The sequence below is a fragment of the Bos indicus x Bos taurus genome, chromosome 2 (assembly GCF_003369695.1).
Source record: "Bos indicus x Bos taurus breed Angus x Brahman F1 hybrid chromosome 2, Bos_hybrid_MaternalHap_v2.0, whole genome shotgun sequence".
Taxonomy (NCBI): Eukaryota; Metazoa; Chordata; class Mammalia; order Artiodactyla; family Bovidae; genus Bos; species Bos indicus x Bos taurus.
In genome coordinates this window covers 118,325,057-118,345,853 of record NC_040077.1, presented here as the reverse complement: position 1 = coordinate 118,345,853, position 20,797 = coordinate 118,325,057, and the positions used below count along the sequence as shown (strand labels likewise).

Below are 20,797 nucleotides of genomic sequence, written 5' to 3'. Positions count from 1 at the left end.
TCCAATTCTCACCTCCGTACACTACTGGAAAAATCATAGCTCTGACTATATGGACCTTTGTCCGCAAAGTGATGTCTCTGCTTTTTAATACACTGTCCAGATTTGTCAAAGCTTTTCTTCCAAGGAGCAAGCATCTTTTAATTTCATGCCTGCAGTCACCAAGGACCCAAAGAAAATCTCCCCTGTTTTGTAAGATAACACCACCCTTATGGCAGAAAGTGAAGAACTAAAGAGCCTCTTGTGGAAAGTGAAAGAGGAGAATGAAAAAGTTGGCATAAGGCTCAACATTCATGAAACTAAGATCATGGCATCCAGTCCCATCACTTCATGGCAAATAGATGGGGAAACAGTGGAAACAGTGGCTGACTTTATTTTTCTGGGCTCCAAAATCACTGCAGATGGTGATTGCAGCCATGAAATTAAAAGACGCTTACTCCTTGGAAGGAAAGTTATGACCAACCTAGACAGCATATTAAAAAGCAGAGACATTGGAGAAGGCAATGGCACTCCACTCCAGTACACTTGCCTGGAAAATCCCATGGACAGAAGAGCCTGGTAGGCTGCAGTCCACCGGGTCACTAAGTCAGACACGACTGAGCGACTTCACTTTCACGCATTGGAAAAGGAAATGGCAACCCACTCCAGTGTTCTTGCCTGGAGAATCCCAGGGACTGGGGAGCCTGTTGGGCTGCCGTCTCTGGGGTCGCACAGAGTCGGACACAACTGAAGCGACTTAGCAGCATCAGCAGCAATGATAATTAATTAATAATTAATTGATTAATGATTAATCAAGTGTCAGTTTCCTTTATATATATTAAATTATCACAGAAATAACAAATGAGGGAGAGAAATGAATCTCAAGAGATCATTTCATTAGGCCTCTTACTGTCAGAATATTGAACACTGCAACCATCCAGGACTATCCCCTAGTGCAGTCCTAGCATGTAACCTCTTCTTTATGTCTGTCTGAAGTCCAGGCAGCTTTAACTTAAGCCCCTGCCCTCATTGTTTTACCTTCTTTGGGGAAAGATCTCAAAAAGGCTAAGATTATAATAAATTATGGCAAATTCAAATAATTAATACTGTTCAACATTCTGTTCTACTTGCTCTTGTAGGAGAATATTTAACAATGGAAAAAGAATCAAAATATTTTGTTAGTGAAACAGCAAATTAAAAATCAATAGACTCCAAAATTGTATTTTTATAATTATAAAATACAAATATTATGTGATACAATATAGCTATGATTTCTAGAGGAAAAGAATATGGTAGATATAAAATAAATATTAACAGTGATTATCCAAGTGAAAAAAAAAATAAAAATAAAAAGCAGAGACATTACTTTGCCAATAAAGGTCCATCTAGTCAAGGCTATGGTTTTTCCAGTGGTCATGTATGGATGTGAGAGTTGGACTATAAAGAAAGCTGAGCGCTGAAAAATTGATGCTTTTGAACTGTGGTGTTGGTGAAGACTCTTGAGAGTCCTTTGGACTGTGAGGAGATCCAACCAGTCCATCCTAAAGGAGATCAGTCCTGGGTGTTCATTGGAAGGACTAATGTTGAAGCTGAAACTCCAATACTTTGGCCACCTGCTGTGAAGAACTGACTCATTGGAAAAGACCCTTATTATGGGAAAGATTGAAGGCAGGAGAAGGGGATGGCAGAGGATGAGATGGTTGGATGGCATCACCACCGACTCAATGGACACGAGTTTGAGTAAACTCTGGGAGTTGGCGATGGACAGGGAGGCCTGGTGTGCTGCAGTCCACGGGGTCGTGAAGAGTTGGACACGACTGAGCAACTGAACTGAACTGAACTGAAAATAAGAAATGACTAGGTCCTGTGTGGTCTTTCCTGGTGGCTCACTGGTAAAGAATCTGCCTGCCAATGCCCAAGATGCAGATCCGATCTCTGGGTCAGGAAGAACCTTGGAGGAGGAAATGGCAACCCATTCCAGTATTCTTGCTGGGAAATTCCATGGACAGAAGGAGCCTGGTGGGCTATAGTCTATGGGGCTGCAAAAGAGTCGGACACAATGACTAAACAATACCAACAAGTCCTGTGTGGGGAGGAGAAAAGAAGAGAAAAGTTTACTTAAGAACCTAATAAAGATTTAAGTGAATGGAAGCACAAAATATGATCCTTTATAGAAAGACTTGACATTTCCCTTTGTGAATTTCACCCCTTATTACCCAGTAAGAGAATCTGAAAATTTTTAATTTTATTTAGAAAAATAAATGAGCAGGAATGTCAACAACAACAAGTTTGAAAAAGAAATGTGTTATTTGCACGGAAACAGGCAGATGGTCAGTGAGGCCACAGGTACAGTCTTGTGTAGCTGCTGGAGGCTCTGGAGGGACGACTAGAATTGGGCTCCATTATAAAAGAACGGCTCAAACTAAGTGCTGTTTGTACTTATTTCCTGGATGCCAAAAATGTCTTTGAAATCATTCTCAAATTGGGTCTCTAGTTGAAGTCCCAGACCGATGAACTTACTGTCCTGAAAAAGCAAAGACAGAAATAATAATAGTCATAGACTGCTAATGAGCTTAGACACCTGATGTTTCGGTTAATCCAGAGCTTTATTTTAGACTCCCAAATGTCAAGTAAGAATTGATCCAGCTGAGAGTAGTTTATGTTCCCTGATAGCTGGATTGTTTCTCTTTATCTGGAAGATGTAGGAACAAAAACGGCACTGTATTGCAATCTAATTCTTCATCAGAAATTTGTTGATTAATTAAAAAAAATTCTAGCTATTTGATTTTGAACATAGCCCATATTCCACGTGACAGTATGAAAGTACAGAAAGGTCTAAGGTCAGTTTATGGTGTCTTCCTTTATTATTCATTCCCACCCCTTGAGATAATTCCTATTAACTTTTAGATACAGCAGTAGGAAATGTGAATATAAAAAGATCCAAGATTTTTAAATTTGAGAAAAGTGATCTGCTATCTTCCTTTAGAGGAGAGAGGCACAAGTTGCCTTTAAAATGTGCTTCTAGGGACATTCCTGATGGTCCAGTGGTTAAGACTTTGCTTTCCAATGAAGGGTGTGTGGGTTTGATCCCTGGTAGGGGAACTAAGATCCTAGATGCCTTGAGGCCAAAAAATCAATACACAAAACAGAAACAATATTGTAAGAAATTCAATAAAAACTTTAAAAATGGTCCATGTAAAAAAACATCAAAAAATATTTGCTTCTTGCTGATGAGAGACCTGACCCCACTTCTGTATGAGCACCAAGGCCATGAGAGTTCTGTTTTCCATCCAGAAATGCTGGAAATAGGGAGATGCCCAGGTGTTGGGGGGAGACCCCTGTACACACATTTCTGAGGGCCCAGATGCCAGAGGGCAAGTGCACAGCAGCAAACTGCTCATGGACCTAGGATGCCTCAGCATCGAGACTCCCCAGGATGGTCTCCAAGTCTGGGATGAGTGAGGATAGAAGGGACTATGAGGATGACAGGGACTTCTGAGGCACACACAGTACTGCCAGGTCCAATTAAAAAAAAAAAAGTACTTCCATTTCCTGTGGAAGGTACTGGGTCTGCAGTCAACTTTTGCTTGGGCTTCCCAGGTGGCACCTTGGTAAAGAATCCGTCTGCTGATGCAGGAGACACAGGAGTCTTGGGTTTGATTCCTGGGTCAGGAAGATGCCCTGGAGTAGGAAATGGCAACCCACTCCAGTATTCTTGCCTGGAAAATCCCATGGACAGAGGAGCCTGGCAGACTGCAGTCCATGGGGTCACAAAGAGTCAGACATGATTGAGCAGAGCACCAGTGTTCTTTATGGGCAAACTGAAGAAGGAGCTATGGAGAAGAAGTCAACTCTGAGGTCCAAGGGTAATGCTTCCAGTGATCCCTTCTGATCTGTTATTATGTTCCCTACCATTGCCCACGGGGCTTGTAGAATACTGCCAGACTTTTTACTTGGGTGAGCTCGAGGGAAATTGTAACATTTACTTGATACAAGAAGTTGAAAGGCAAAATGACTTAACTGAAGAAGAATAGAAGCAGGAAGAGCCACTTACCCTGTAAACCATTTTGTGGTTCTGGAAAATGAGACGCATGTCCCGCACAAACTCCCACACTTGGTAGTACAAGGTCATCATCAGCTTGTCCTTGATTTTGTTTAACCACATGGGCTCCTCAAGGTCCTGAGAGGCGTCTCTAGTCTGTTGACAAAAGTGCCAAATGGTAGGCATGGTTCCAAGTTTCCCTTCTATCGATTCCCACTGCTAAGGACCGAGTGCTTGTATCCCCAAATTCATATGCTGAAATCCTCACCCTCTACTTAGGATGGTCTTAGGAGGTGGGACCACTGGGAGATAATTAGGTAATTGTGAGGATGGGGCCCTCCAAATAGGATTAGTGCCTTTACACAAGGGATCCCAGGGACTTCTCTCTCCCTTTCCACCATATGAGGAGGACAAGATGAGAAGTGGCTGGCTGCAACCTGAAAGCAAGCCCTCACTATGGCCTGACCATGCTGACACCCTGATCTTGACCTTTCAGCCTCCAGCCACCCAATCTATGGTAGTTTGTTATAACAGCCTAAGCTTCTAAGGGCTGACTGAGCTGACTAAGACATCCATCAACAAGGCAAAGAGATTGGCGATGTGTGCCCATTGATTCATATCACAAATTTGACAAATACCAGTTTGCAGTTTTTCTTGCTGTTACTTACATAACGTGGTTCTGAGACAAAAAAGGAGCTTTTTGGAGAGCAATAGACCTTCAAGAGGAGAAATTCACATTTCTGCCAAAGATAGACAAGGTTTTTAAGTGATGAGCAGTTTGGAAAGAATGATCAGATCAATGCACAACCCCCAAACCTGCAGACCTCCCAAACAAACACAGAATGGGAATTTTCTGTGGCTTATGGATTTTGGTGTCAGGTAATGTGATCAGAACACATCAAGACACAGCAGTTTGCCTTGGGCACTCCTCCTCCTGCTCCCTGCAAGATGGTGCTCCTTCTCTTGTGTAAACAGAAAGGAGGGGGCTTAGGTTTACATTTCAACTCACCAACTGCTCTCTAGGCAGCATCCGCTTCTGCAGGATCTCAGATTCCTGATAAATTGGCTGGCTTTCTGGGCAACATTTTTTAAGATCCTTTATCTGGCAGAAGATGCAACTCCATGGGTTCCTGAGAAGTCAAATATAAGGTCAACAAAGCCAGGTTCTCTATGACTCAACCATTGTCTCCATAGCTGCTAAAGTCCTCTGTTCAGGAGTAATTGGTAGTTTCCACTTGGACACAACTTCTCTCTGACACCCTTCTGTGCTGAAGCCCCATTTGGGCTTAACTGCCAAAAACAGCTCTCCCATCAGCAGTGGTAGAAGACTGATGGTCTAAGTGCAGTACCACAGTGGGTCAGGACTCTCATTCTCCTCAAAACTTAGGGTTCCTGTCTGAGCTACTGTGAGTTTGGTCATGAACTCTGCCTTTCAGAAGTAAAGAACTGGAAATTGGTATGTTAAGCACTGGAGTCTTGGGCCTTGATGATCCATCAACTCACAGTAAAAATCATTAAGTCAGCCCTTCTTCTCAGCTTTGCTGAATAAGCACAGAGCATAAACCATAGGCATTTTTTTCAGTCATTGCTATCTTTGTGTCTAGAATCTACACTGCAGAAACTTCTTGGAAGGGAACTCTACCAAGAGAAGGCCACATGTTTTTCATGCGCCCCTAGATTTGTTCTCTACTTTCCTCTACAAGGTTCTCTGTCCCGGGGCACTCTTGATAATCTGAGAGGAAGAGAGAGTGATCCAACCTAGAGATGTCATTTAGCATCTCTCCTGGGCCACCCTGGAGGTTGCTCAAGGGGGCCGTTACAGTGCCCATGGTGCAAGGGTAGCCTGACGATACAGAGCTCCACAGAAAAGTAAATTCTTCTACCTCTGCAGAATGCCCAGCTGCAGACATTTATGCTGAATTCCTGTCAGTTCAGTTCACTTCAGTCGCTCATTGTGTCCGACTCTTTGCGACCCCATGGACTGACTGCAGCACACCAGGCCTCTGTGTCCATCACCAACTCCCAGAGTTTACTCAAACTCATGTCCATCGAATCGGTGATGCCATCCAACCATCTCATCCTTTGTCGTGAGCTTCTCCTTCCGCCTCAATCTTTCCCAGCATCAGGGTCTTTTCCAATGAGTCAGTTCCTCACATCAGGTGGCCGAAGTATTGGAGTTTCAGCTTCAGCATCAGTCCTTCCAATGAAAATTCAGGACTGATTTCCTTTAGGATTGACTGGTTGGGTCTTCTTGCAGTCCAAGGGACTCTCAAGAGTCTTCTCCAACACCACAGTTCAAAAGCATCAATTCTTCAGCATTCAGCTTTCTTTATAGTCCAACTCTCACATCCATACATGACCACTGGAAAAACCATAGCCTTGACTAGACGGACCTTTGTTGGCAAAGTAATGTCTCTGCTTTTGAATATGCTGTTTAGGTTGGTCATAACTTTTCTTCCAAGGAGTAAGCATCTTTTAATTTCATGGCTGCAATCACCGTCTGCAGTGATTTTGGAGCCCAAGAAAATAAAGTCTGCCACTGTTTCCCCATCTATTTGCCATGAAGTGATGGGACTGGATGCCATGATCTTAGTTTTCTGAATGTTGAGCTTTAAGCCAACGTTTTCACTCTTCTCTTTCACTTTCATTAAGAGGCTCTTTAGTCCTTCACTTTCTGCCATAAGTGTGGTGTCATCTGCATATCTGAGGCTATTGATATTTCTCCTGGCAATCTGGATTCCAGCTTATGCTTCATCCAGCCTGGCATTTCACATGATGTACTCTGCATATAAATTAAATAAGCAGGGTGACAATGTACAGCCTTGACGTATTCCTTTTCCTATTTGGAACCAGTCTGTTGTTCCATGTCGAGTTTTAACTGTAGCTTCCTGACCTGCATACAGGTTTCTCAAGAGGCAGGTCAGGTGGTCTGGTATTCCCATCTCTTGAAGAATTTTCCACAGTTTGTTGTGATCCATACAGTCAAGGCTTTGGCATAGTCAATAAAGCAGAAATAGATGTTTTTCTGGAACTCTCTTGCTTTTTCGATGATCCATTGGATGTTGGCAATTTGATCTCTGGTTCCTCTGCCTTTTCTAAAACCAGCTTGTACATCTGGAAGTTCACAGTTCATGTATTGTTGAAGCCTGGCTTGGAGAATTTGGAGCATTACTTTACTAGCGTGTGAGATGAGTGCAAATGTGCAGTAGTTTGAGTATTCTTTGGCATTGCCTCTCTTTGCTGAATTCCTGAGGTGGCACAATCTCTGGAAGCTTCATGGGAGCAGATGAGGTACATTAGACTCCTCCCATTTTGGAGAGAAAGTGCTCTATCCTCATAGGGACGGACATAATCCTGGTAGAGATTCTCCTCCTTGGCCACAGGAATTCTACTACTTCTAGAATGCCTTCTCCTTCTATGTGTTATCTCACATGTCATCACCTCCGACCACAGATACACTTTATCACAAAGGAAATGCAGCAGTGGATTCACACCCACAGAAGTCAGGCATCTTATCCTGAACCCTGAGATTCCAGATCAGCTGACTTGATAAAACTGCGATGATCATCTTCTGAAGGCTCAGAACAGTCCCAGCTTTGTCAGCTTTGTGATATTCCAATTTTGTTGTTGTTGTTCAGTCACTCAGTCATGTCCAACTCTTTGCGACCCCATGGACTGTTGTATGCTAGGCTCCTATGTCCATCACTATCTCCTGGAGTTTTCTCAAACTCATGTCCATTGAGTTGGTGATGCCATCCAACCATCTCATCCTCTGTCATCCCTTTCTCCTCCTGCCTTCAATCTTTCCCAGCATCAGGGTCTTTTCCAGTGAATTGGCTCTTTGCATCAGGTGGCCAAAGTATTGGAGCCTCAGCTTCAGCATCAGTCCTTGCAATGAATATTCAGGATGGATTTCCTTTAGGATTGACTGGTTTGATGTCCTTTCAGTCCAAGGAACTCTCAGGAATCTTCTCCAGCACCACAATTCAAAAGGATCAATTCTTTGATGCTCAGTTTTCTTTATGGTTCAACTCTCACATCCGTGCATGATTACAGGCAAAATCATAATTTTGACTATATGGACCTTTGTCAGCAAAGTGATGTCTCTGCTTTTTAATATGATGTATAGGTTTGTCATAGCTTTTCTTCCAAGGAGCAAGCATCTTTTAATTTTGTGGCTGCAGTCACCATCTGCAGTGATTTTGGAGCCCAAGAAAATAAAATCTGTTACTGTTTCCACTGGGACCAGATGCCATGATCTTAGTTTTAGGAATGTTGGGTTTTAAGTCACCTTTTCCACTCTCTTCTTTCCCCCTCATCAGGAGGCTCTTTAGTTTCTCTTCGATTTCTGCCATTAGAGTGGTATCATGTGCATATCTGAGGTTGTTGACACTTCTAGCAATCTTGATTCCAGCTTGTGGTTTAGCCAGTCCAGCATTTTCCGTATGTACTCTGCATACAAGTTAAATACAAAGAGTGACAATATACAACCTGGTAGGAATCCTTTCCCAATTTTAGACCAGTCAATTTTTCCATGTCTGGTTACAACTGTTGCTTCTTGACCCGCATACAGGTTTCTCAGGAGACAGGTAAGGTGGTCCAGTATTCCCATCTCTTTGAGAATTTTCCAGGTTTTTTTTTTGGTGATCCACACAGTCAAAGGCTTTCGTGTCATCAATAAAGCAGAAGTAAATGCTTTTTCCTGGAACTCTCTTGCTTTTCCCATGATCCAATGAATGTTGGCAACTTGATTTCTTTTTCCTCTGCCTTTTCTAAATCCAGCTTGTACATGTGGAAGTTCTTGATTCATGTACTGCTGAAGCCTAGCTTGAAGTATTTTGAGCGTTACCTTGCTAGCATATGAAATGAGCACAATTGTACAGTAGTTTGAATGTTCTTTGGTACTGGAATGGAAACTGACATTTTCCAGTCCTGTGGCCACTGCTGGATTTTCCAAATTTGTGGCCATGTTGAGTGCAGCAGTTTCACAGCATTGTCTTTTAGAATTTGAAATAGCTCAACTGGAATTCCATCACCTCCACTAGCTTTGTTCATATAAATGCTTCCTAAGGCTCACTTGACTTCACACTCTAGGATGTTTGGCTCTAGGTGAGTGACCAGACCATGGCGGTTATTTGGTCCATAAGATCTTTTTTGTATAGTTCTTCTGTGTATTCCTGCCACCTCTTTTTAATTTCTCCTCTTCTGTTAGGTTCTTACCATTTCTGTCCTTTATTGTGCCCATCCTTGCATAAAATGTTCCCTTAATATCTCCAATTTATTTGAAGAAATCTCTAGTCTTTCTGATTCTATTGTTTTCCCCTATTTCTTTGCATTGTTCATTGAAGAAGACCTTCTTAGCCCTCATTGCTATTCTCTGAAACTCTGCTTTCAGTTGGGTATATCTTTCCCTTTCTCCTTTGCCTTTCACTTCTCTTCTTTCCCCAGCTGTTTGTAAGGCCTCCTCAGACAACCATTTTGCCTTTTTGCATTTCTTTTTCTTTGGGATGATTTTGGTCACTGCTTCCTGTACAGTGTTACAAACCTTTGTCCATAGTTCTTTGTCCATAGTAGGCACTCTGCATACTGGATCTAATCCCTTGAATCAATTTGTCACCTCCACTGTATATTTGTAAGGGGTTTGATTTAGGTCATACGTGAATGGTCTAGTGGTTTTCCCTTCTTTCTTCAATTTAAGCCCAAATTTATTCAGATGACCATTATATCTACCACTGTGAGCAAAATTCCCTTAGAAGGAATGGAGTAGGACTCATAGTCAATCAAAGGGTACAGAATACAATATTTGGCTCAATCTCAAAAACAACAGAATGTTCTTGGTTTGTTTCCAAAGCAAGCCATTCAATATCATAGTAATCCAAGTCTATGCCCCAACCACTGATGCCAAAGAATCTGAAGCTGATTAGTTCTATGAAGACTTACAACATCTAGAATGAACACCAAAAAGGGGCGTCCTTTTCATTATATTGGATTAGAATGCAAAATTAGGAAGTCAAGAGATACCCAGAATAACAGGCAAGTTTGGTCTTGGAGTACAAAATGAAGAACAGCAGAGCCTAACAGTTTTGTCAAGAGAACATGCTGGTCAAAGTAAACACCCTTTTCCAACAACCCAGGAGATGACTGCACCCAGACATCACCAGATGGTCAATACTGAAATCAGATTATGTTCTTTGCAGCCAAAGATGGAGAAGCTCCTATTATATCATCAGCAAAAGCAAGAGCTGGAGCTGACTGTGGCTCAGATCATCAGTTCTTTATTGCAAAATTCAGCCTCAGATTGATGTTTCCACAGCAGTGGTACATGTTTTAAACCAGCAGCTAATATAGGGTGTCATCACCCCATCAAAATGCATGGGTCCAGGAATCAAGTGAGGGAAGCGAGGGTAATTCCTTTCTCTATTATACCTAATCACCACTTGAAGAGTTTTCTTCTCGTTAATCTACTGCTACTAGCACTGTTAAACAGCTATGTATCTTATTTCTGAATCCGGATACATAAGGACTCTGCTTCTGAATCAAGACACATACAACAAGAGACAACTTTGCAGTCTGAGTGTGCATGATGGGAGAAACATAAGAAGGAAGGGCAGGAGGGAGCCAGGTCTCACTCACTTGGTAGCAAGTTTAGGTGGAATGTGGCAGTTCCCATGAAAGAACCTTGGACACGTATCACAGGATAACAGAGCTTTCTCTCTACTGCACACCTCGCATTTATTTGAGTCTTCTGGCTAGAAGAGGAAATGATGTAGACATCATTGGGATCAGCAGGACTCTGGGAAGTCAACCCTGTGGTTGGCACTGTAGACACACAGCCTTTACTCGTACCCAGGCGCTACTTGGAAACCATTCTCAAAATGGTTTACAAGAGTTCAGGGAGAAGACAGTCTGGTCTGCAGTGAAGTTCAGGAGGAAGTGGCTCTGTGTTAAACTTTCAAAGTTTTCTTTATAGAGACAGATATTCTGAAAAGTCTTTCAACAACCACATAAAAGGATAAATTAAAGATAATCTGAGAAATTTATTATTCTGAAGGCAAAATCTGTCTCAGGAATACAGTGTCTCATCTAGTTGTCTACACTGCATCATTTACATTGACTCATTGAAGAGTGATTTACTGAGATTTTTTTTTTTTTTTTTTTGTCTTTTGGTCGTGTTGGGAATCTTAGTTCTCTGACCAGGGGCCGCACCGGCACCACCTGCTCTGGTAGCAGTGTCGTAAGCCAGGAAAGTCCCAACTGAGACTTTACATGATAGGATAAACATCTGAGAGATCACTGCATCCCACTTTCCTTGCTCTAAGTTCTCTGTGAATTGAAGGACATTCCTGGGCTATGGATTTTGTGCTGGAGAGCCCCTGAGCCTGCAACAGTGCCTCTGGTTGGAAAGACAATGGGCACAGGTAATCAGGTGTATGCCAGGGCAGACAGACCTCTCTGGTTCTGAAGCCTAGGGAAAGCCATCCTTAGCTTGGCATCTAGGTGTGGAGGTGCCATCTCTCAATGGCTGGGAACTGTGGTAATGGCAACCACTGGAGTTGAAGGCCAAGGTCTTACCCTAATTTTTTGAGCCCATGGAAGACCTGATGCTTTGCCTGTGTAAGGAAGATGGAAGGGCCCACAGTCAACTGGTGTGGGATTTTTCACCAGGCTCAGTATGTGGGGCCTTTAGCCAGATTTTATTTCATTCAGTGACATACTAAAGGGGTGGGATGGAGTGGGAGGTGAGAGGGAGAGTCAAGAGGGAGGGGACATGTGTATAGCTATGGCTGACATATATAGACCTATGACTGACTCATGCTGATGTATGGCAGAAACTAACACAATATTGTAAAGCAATTACCCTTCAATTAAAAATAAATAAAATTTATTTTTTAAAAGAAAAAAATTGACAGTGTTTGCATCTAAGTATTGTGGAGTAACAAGTAGCACATGTTAAAACTACAGAATTTATGAGGACTTCCTTGGCATCCTAGTGGTTAAGACTTCCCCTTCCAATGCAGGGGGTGCAGGTTCAACCCCTGGTTGAGGAACTAAGATCCCATATGCCTCACGGTCAAAAAACCAAAACATAAAACAGAACCAATATTGTAACAAACTCAATAAAGACTTTAAAAGTGGTCCACATAAAAAAAAAAATCTTAAAAAAAAAAAACCTATAGAATTTATAGACCAAAATAAGAATGATCAAAGAAGGAGCCCATTGGTGGGCAAGAAGAATTAAATTTCTTCCTTTTAATTTTCGGTAATAATCTATGTGGCAATAACATGTGAATCTCTATATACTATGATTTCTATGTATGAGGGTCATGTGTCTGTTCTGCAGAAATGCCCAGAGAATGGGCACCTGGTCCCTCTCCTGGGCCACCCTAGTGGTGGGAAGCAATTCATCTAATGGATAGCACCTCTTCATCTAGATGAAGCTACCCTTTCTACACCACGGGCTAGAAGAAGAAATTCACACGACAGTGCTTGCATGACAGTCTAGGTACAAAACAATCACAGATTTGGGGACCGGCCCACCTGGTGATGGGTAGCTGGGACTCTGGTGGGTGTTGAGGAAGTGGGGAGGTGGTGGGGAGGGCCATTCACCTCTTCCTTCTAGAAACACTCTTTATGATTTGTTCTATGACACTCCACTCTCTTTGATTTTTCTAACATGTTTCTTCTTTCTTTTCAGCTTCCAAACCTGGAATGTTGGAATTCTGCAGGGCTCTGTCCTATTGTCCCCTGCCCATTTTCCTCTCCTCAGTTCGGTTCAGTTCAGTCACTCAGTCGTGTCCGACTCTTTGCGACCCCATGAATCGCAGCACACCAGGCCTCCCTGTCCATCACCATCTCCCGGAGTTCACCCAAACTCACGTCCATCGAGTCGGTGATGCCATCCAGCCATCTCATCCTCTGTCATCCCCTTCTCCTCCTGCCCCCAATCCCTCCCAGCATCAGAGTCTTTTCCAATGAGTCAACTCTTCGCATGAGGTGGCCAAAGTATTGGAGTTTCAGCTTCAGCATCATTCCTTCCAAAGAACACCCAGGACTGATCTCCTTTAGGATGGACTGGTTGGATCTCCTTGCAGTCTAAGGGACTCTGAAGAGTCTTCTCCAACACCACAGTTCAAAAGCATCAATTCTTCGGCACTCAGCTTTCTTCACAGTCCAACTCTCACATCCATACATTGACTACTGGAAAAACCATAGCCTTGACTAGATGGACCTTTGTTGGCAAAGAAATGTCTCTGCTTTTGAATACGCTATCTAGGTTGGTCATAACTTTCCTTCCAAGGAGTAAGCATCTTTTAATTTCATGGCTGCAGTCACCATCTGCAGTGATTTTTGAGCCCCCCAAAATAAAGTCTGACACTGTTTCCACTGTTTTCCCATCTATTTCCCATGAAGTGATGGGACCAGATGCCATGATCTTAGTTTTCTGAATGTTGAGCTTTAAGTCAACTTTTTCACTCTCCTCTTTAACTTTCATTAAGAGGCTTTTTAGTTCCTCTTCACTTTCTGCCATAAGGGTGGTGTCATCTGCATATTCCTCTCCTAGATGATCACAACTACTCCCATGACCTACCACATTCATCCCTGGGCTTTAAGACCTGTGTCTCTGGTCTCCTGGTCTTTTTTTGAGTACCCAAGTATCCAAATGCTACTTTTTTTTAAATCATAAAATTACATGTCTTTCATCATGTCTAAAACCCACTGTGCCCCAGACCACAGTCCTTGTCTTTCTGTCTTGAATGTGCTCCTCTTCTGGTGCCCCCTCATCTCATTAAGAACCCAGGAGACTGGAAGTGGACATGGATTCCTTCCCTTACCCCATCCCAGACATTCAACCCATTACCAGTCCTGCCAATCTGAATTTTTAAATACTTCATCTCATTCTCAGTGCTTCTTTGAGGTCTGTTGCTACAAGAATGCAGAGCCTCTACTTATAATATAGTATTATGAGCCAAAGCAAAATGGCCTGATATTTCCAAAGCATAACAGTCAGAATATTATCCTTGAGCCCAATGAGCTGAGGTGAATTGGAGCACATGTTGACTGGTAGATTCTTTGCATGTATAACTTCAATATAAGAAAAAGAGACACAAAATTCACACATTGGAAAGGCTGCAAGGCATGTCTTGCCCATGTGCTCCCTGTCAACAGGAGAGCTTGAGGAATGGCCTGTTAAGGACATCCTTGGGGACATCCCTACCTGTGTTTGAGAGGTCCTGGCTTGGGGCCATGTAACCACATTTCCTTCTTCTCAGCCTCATGGATGCTGACCATTATTTTTAGGCTACTGGGTCAGGCTTTCTTATGCCGTTTGGTGCTAAGAAGACACAAGCAGCAGAAGCCAAGGGGCTAGAGAAGGAAGAGATGCTCTAGAGAGACCCTTCAAGAATTGAGGTGGTGACACCCTCTGAGCTGTAAGCCCAGAGGAAACCAAGAGAGGGCATCCGTGATGAAGGGTGGGAGAAGATCAACTAATTGATTAACCCAGACTGAATTATCCTTGACCCCCTATGACTACGGCTTCCCCAGTGGCTTAGTGGTAAAGAATCTGCTGGCCAATGCAGGAGCCAAGGAGACATGGGTTCGATCCCGTGATCAGGAAGATCCCCTGGAGGAGGAAATAGCAACCCACCCCAGTATTCTTGCCTGGGATAATCCCACGGGCAGGGGAGCCAGGTGGGCTGTCATCCATGGGGTTGCAAAAAGTCGGACACAACTGAGCATGCGTGCATAGCCTAGCATTCACTCCCTAGGACTAGGTGGAAACACTTGGTCTTAATGAACAGTGCAAATAGCATCTCTTTCTCCAGAAAACCCAGTGGATGCAGATCCTAGTTACTGAATCTTTAGCGTATAGTCAGTGGAGCAGGTATCCCCAGAAACCAGCTTTGTGAAGATCATGACTTCCTGGTTTGGCAGAGATGGCCAAGGTTACCTCTGCTGGAAGTTAGGAAAATGGAAGCTTTTCTATTTCATTTTTTTCACCTCTTAGCTTCTCTCTCACACACTGTCTTGGAGAGGAAGACATCAACTATCTGATGCCTTCCCCAGAATCCACACAACACAGACAGTGCTGGTCCGTGAATGTCACGTTACTTTGTTTTTTAAATTTAAATTTATTTATTTTAATTGGAGGCTAATTACTTTACAATATTATATTGGTTTTGCCATACATCAACATGAATCCACCACGGGTGTACACGTGCTCCCCATCCTGAACCCCCCTCCCACCTCCCTCCCCGTACCATCCCTCTGGGTCATCCCAGTGCACCAGCCCCAAGCATCCTGTATCCTGCATTGAACCTGGACTGGCAATTCGTTTCTTATATGATGAATGTCACATGTTACTTTGAAGAACAGAATTTGCCTTCATAGGCGGCACTAAGGTCTGCAAAGCCCCTCTCTGATGGGGTTGAAGGGCCTCTCCACAAAGGAAAAGATTTTCCAAGTTAGCAGCCTCTTCTAAAGGGCACCCCTGCGTCCCAATCACTCTATTCTTTAAAGTGTCATCTCCATGAAAGAAATAACATTTACCTTGAAAACAAACCCCCTGAGGCAGGACTCAGTGTGAGTGGCTGTGTGCATGTGAAGAAGAGGTTTTGTTTTGTTTTTGCTTTACCAGGTGACACATGGCTATATATTCATTCCAGAGGGGATTTTTACATTAGGTCTATACTAGGTCAGCTAGAGTGACAATGAGATGTTTCTATTTTGCTCAATCCTTATTTCATTAAAGCCAGAACCCAGAAAAGCCAATGAAAATACAGTCAATGTTGCAAAAGCAACCATCATTAAACACATTTTCTGTGCCTTCCCAAATCATGCTTTTCCACCTCTAGCTCCATCTTTTATGTCTAATTTTAAGACAGTATGCCCACTGCAGTGGCCTATATGGGAAAAGAATCTAAAAAAATAAAACAGTGTATATATGTATATATATAACTGACTCACTTTGCTGTATACCTGAAACTAATACAACATTTAAGTCGACTGTACTCCAATAAAAACTTTTTTAAGAAAGACAGTACAGAAACTCGCCTATCTCCTAATGAGCTCCACTCCGAGAGCATGTTGAAAGTCCAATTTGTTGGTTAGTCCAACAAAGTTAGGCTAGGTACCCAGCTAACACAATCAACTCTATGGTACTGTACTGTAATAAACTTGTAACACTTCACACAAATAATACAGAAAAAGCAAACAAACACAAAGAGTAAAGTAAACATTTTTAATGTACAGTTAGAGTACCTTGAGAAGTGCAGGAGTACAGTACAACAGCTGGCATCGAGTGAACAGGCAAGAAGGGTTACTGGCTGGCGGAGGGACAGGAGGTGGACGACGGTAGAGCTGAAGGATTGTCAGCAACAGGAGACAGAGGGCAAGCTGCAGTTTCACTCACGCCTGACATTGATGACACCGGTTCCAGTTCTTTGCTGGATTCAATTCTGTCTACTCTCTTTAAAAAATGGTCCAGTGATATCTGGGTAGTGACTCTTTTTTCTCATCATGATGACACGGTAGCACCCGACCGCATTCTGAACAGCTGCTACAACCTTCATGTACCGTTCCACGTCCGAGTCCTGTGCCTCAGACACCAAGGCTGCCTCTTCAGATAAATAAAATCCCCTTGCCATTTCCCGCCTCGTGAATCTCTTCAGTTCTGCAGTTACTTCCTCTTGTCCCTCTTCATCCTTCCTCTGGGCCTCCAACTCCTGGAGTTTCTTAGCCGTACCAGCTACATCACTGCCACTTTTACAGTTTCTTCCAGACACCCTGGATTTGAAATAAAGATACTGTACTACTCTCCTCTATACTGCACTGTACAGTAAAGTACAGTATCTTTATTTCAAATCCAGGATGTCTGGAAGCAACTGTGAATCAGCTGTGGAGGATTCACATACATGACAACACATGCCAGACACGTGAACTAACTTATGTGACTGACCATGCGAATGCATATTCGCATCTTTGAAAGCTTGCAACTTTAACGTTCATATACAGCGGACTTACTCATTTATCTTTCTAAAACAAATGTACAAGGTCAGTTCTGCCTCATTATCTATTTTTAAGGATTATCTCCACCCTCTATCTCAAATATTTTAAAACTCAAAGACGTTCCAGTTTCACATACATAAAGGTTTGGAAGTAGCAAAAACACCATACTATAATGTCAAGCTTCATTATAAATGGTTAATTTAGAAACTATGAAATAAAGCCAGAGAGATGGAAAATCAACAATATGGTAGGTGAGACAGAAGATAATAGTTACCTTTTTCCTTTTTCTTGATGGGTTTGGTAGGAATCCTTTCTGAAAGAAAAATGAGATTCATGCTGTGATGGGTCCTTGTTTCTGCTTTGTGAGCTCAGTAATTCCAACTGCCTTTCATTCATGTTCCACTCTCAACACAAGTTCGAGGGATCTTCATGGGAAATAATCTCCCTCTCCAAGTCTGTAACGCGCTGCTCTCTTTTACCCAGCCTCAGATTTAAAGTCGGCTTTAAAAACTGCATCCTCAGTCTTGCTCTCCTTATAAAGTCCTGCCAGAATTTCCTTTACAACCACTTCTGCATCTGTCACTTCCTTTCCATCCCCCAGTATCCCTCTAACTTGTGTATTTATACCTCGAGTTCTATAGCTACTCCATTGGTACATATCTAGTGAGTGATTGACAAGTGACAGGCCTTATCAGTGGCCTTGAACACACACTCTCTTTGGGGAGACAAGTGGGAAAAGCTGGCACAGAATCAGTAAGAATGATAAAGTTTAAACCGTGCTCTCAGAATATTTCAGGATCCAGAGACGGGTAAGTGTAGTAGGCTAAATAATGTCCGTTGTTCCCCACACTCCCCCACCCCCACCAAGATGTTCACATCCCAGTCCCCAGACCCATGAATGTGCTAACTTATACAGTAAAAGGGACTTTGGTCCCTATTAGAGGGGACAGGAGGACCAGAGTCAGTAGTAGGAGATGTGATGACAGAACAAGAGCTGGAGTGATGTGAGGAAGGGGCCACAAGCCAAGGAATGAAGGCTGCTCCCAAAAGCTGAAAAAAGCAAGGGACAGATTCTCCCTGGAAGGCTCCAGGAAGAATCAGCCCTGCTGAACCTTGACTTGAGTCCTGTGAAACGGATTTCATGCTTCTGATCAGCATAACTGTGTGATAATAGATATACGTTGTCTTAAGGCACTAAGTTTGTGGGGAATTGTTACAGCTGCCATAGGAAGCAAGCTCAGGGAATTTCCAAGGATTCCAGCAGAGTGTGTTGTTTGAGCTGGGCCTTGTAGGGTGAGTGGGGTTGATCAGGTGGGAAGGTAATGGAGGGCATTTGACGTCTCCATGGGTTAAAGTTCCCCACTCTGTAATCTATCTTGCATTCCCTGATCAGATTCTTACCTCTACAACACTCTTTCAACTTAGTCAGTCCCAAACCCAAACCTCCCACGATTGCCCCATGATTAAATGAAGGGCTCACTCTTTTGTCTTGGGCCTCAAGGCCTCTACAATCAGCCCTGTTCATGGAGGAAGACTTATCACCCACAACTTCTCGACGAGTCATACCATCCTTTCTATGCAGAGTTTCTCAGTCCTACCTTTATGCTTGTTGGAACTAGTCTTCTTTTAAGACCTAGCTCAGTGCAAACTGTTCCGTGAAACTGGCCTCAACTTCAAAGACAGAAACAACCTTCCCTCCCCTGAGCTACTGTGTCTCTTCCTGCCAGCGAATCTCATTCTCCTACCCTTGAGCTGTGCCGACCTGTGCTTATAAATGAGTAGTTGTCTTCCTGGTTAGGGGCTGGGGGCCACACTTTGCAGTGGCTTTAGACGTATTCAATAACTATCTTCTCATCATTAGAGTGGCACAAGGAAGGACCATCTGGGGCATGTGGTACAGAGCCAGGAGGCACGAGTTCATCTGTGACAGAGATCTGGCCTGTTTTGTTCACATCAGGGGCTGATATGAGGATCAAAGAGATATTTTATTTTAAAATATCCTTTTTCAAGAATGAACTTAATAAATCTATCTAGAAAACACTCACTCTGATGCATTATTTTCAGATACGCAGTTCTATTATGTTATTTTAAACATTCCCCCTACAAAGTCTAAGATCTTCCCTTACCAAATTAAATTCATTAAATTTAATTTACTTTCTTGTGACCAAATTACACAATGGCAATTATTAGTGGCAGCGCCAAGGTCACAATTTTTACTGTTTTACCTCCAAAATTGTAAGAGTTTGAATACTACATAGAAAAGAACAAAATTTTGCCATTTGCAGCAACATAGATGAACTTGAAGGGCATTATGCTAAGTAAGCCAATGTCAGACAGAGAAAGACAAATGTAAGCATGGTATCACTTATATGTGGAATCTAAAATATATGTATATAACAAACTAGTGAATATAACATAAAAAAAGCAGACTCAGAGATATAGAGAACAAAACAGTGGTTAACAGTGAAGTGGGGAGGGGAACGACATAGAGGTAGCGAAGTGGGAGATACAACTAGTGGGTATAAGACAGGCTCAAGGATGCATTGCACAATATGGGGAATATAGCCAATATTTTGTAATAATTGTAAGTGGAAAGTAACTTGTGAAGTAAGCCAGAAAGAAAAACACCAATACAGTATACTAACGCATATATATGGAATTTAGAAAGATGGTAACAATAACCCTGTATATGAGACAGCAAAAGAGACACTGATGTATAGAACAGTCTTTTGGACTCTGTGGGAGAGGGAGAGGGTGGGATGATTTGGGAGAATGGCATTGAAACATGTATAATATCATATATGAAACGAGTCGCCAGTCCAGGTTCGATGCACGACACTGGATGCTTGGGGCTGGTGCACTGGGACGACCCAGAGGGATGGTACAGGGAGGGAGGAGGGAGGAGGATTCAGGATGGGGAACACGTGTACACCTGTGGCGGATTCATGTTGATATATGGCAAAACCAAGACAATGTTGTAAAGTTAAAAAATAAAATAAAAAAAGAAAAAATAATTTAAAAATTTAAGTGTAAAAGTTTACACACTTAGAGGATTGAGTTGTAATGAAAGCCAGAGAAGATAGCACCCACATGAACTATTAGGGATAATATATGCATTGTGACCTAGGCATTGTGATTTTCTGGAAGTGTCCTGCTAAAGCTTGAAACCGGTGACCCATGGCACAAAACTCTTGATGCAGCGCTTTGACGCTAAAATACCTGAATCAAGATTTTCAGGGGCCATCCCCCACAGCGCACACTCTGCTTCCAGTTCTTGGAGGCTTTGTGGTCTCCTTCATCTTCAAACTCCTTGAGGGTGAACCACTTTCCATTCTTATCCTTTATACACTTTTCTGAGGAGCCTGTGAGACCAAGACAAGGTGAGCTCCTTTTCTTGCCAGGGCATGCACCAGACTGTGAAAACCCCAAGACTTGACCTCTCACCGCATGAATCTGGGCCACCCATTTTGGGTTCAGAATCGGCAACAGGAGAGCAGAGTCCCCTCTTGGGGACCCAGAGCAGTCTGAAAGGCAAGGGTAGGAGCCAACTTCCTGTCCAGTGTGCATACTTTGACCTTCATGCAATGAGAAGGACAGTAATTACTACCCGGGAGCGCGTTCTAACTCACTTCAGTCATGTCCGACTCTTTGGGACGCTATGGACTGTAGCCTGCCAGGCTCCTCTGTCCATGGGATTCTCCAGGCAAGAATACGGGAGTGGGTTGCCGTTCCCTCCTTCAGGGGATCTTTCTGACCCAGGGACTGAACCCT

The 20,797-nt window shown here is 42.9% G+C and overlaps 1 protein-coding gene across 9 annotated transcripts in view; it reads right to left on the bottom strand.

Moving 5' to 3' along the window:
- Positions 1 to 2,208: 2,208 nt before the first annotated feature.
- The window catches only part of LOC113876541 (nuclear body protein SP140-like protein), a 94,980-nt gene continuing 76,391 nt past the window's right edge, over positions 2,209 to 20,797 (bottom strand). For 6 of the 9 annotated variants that reach the window (XM_027515918.1, XM_027515899.1, XM_027515928.1 and 3 more), the window contains 7 exons: positions 20,246 to 20,388; positions 17,301 to 17,339; positions 10,652 to 10,767; positions 5,028 to 5,148; positions 4,687 to 4,758; positions 4,031 to 4,174; positions 2,210 to 2,500 (listed from right to left, as the gene is read on the bottom strand). In XM_027515918.1, coding sequence (XP_027371719.1) covers positions 2,399 to 2,500; positions 4,031 to 4,174; positions 4,687 to 4,758; positions 5,028 to 5,148; positions 10,652 to 10,767; positions 17,301 to 17,339; positions 20,246 to 20,388 — 737 coding nt within the window. In that variant the 3' untranslated portion in view covers positions 2,210 to 2,398. Of the gene's footprint in view, positions 2,501 to 4,030; positions 4,175 to 4,686; positions 4,759 to 5,027; positions 5,149 to 10,651; positions 10,768 to 17,300; positions 17,340 to 20,245; positions 20,389 to 20,797 lie in introns of all 9 variants that reach the window. The other 3 variants (XM_027515954.1, XM_027515936.1, XM_027515962.1) reach the window with 1 other exon arrangement.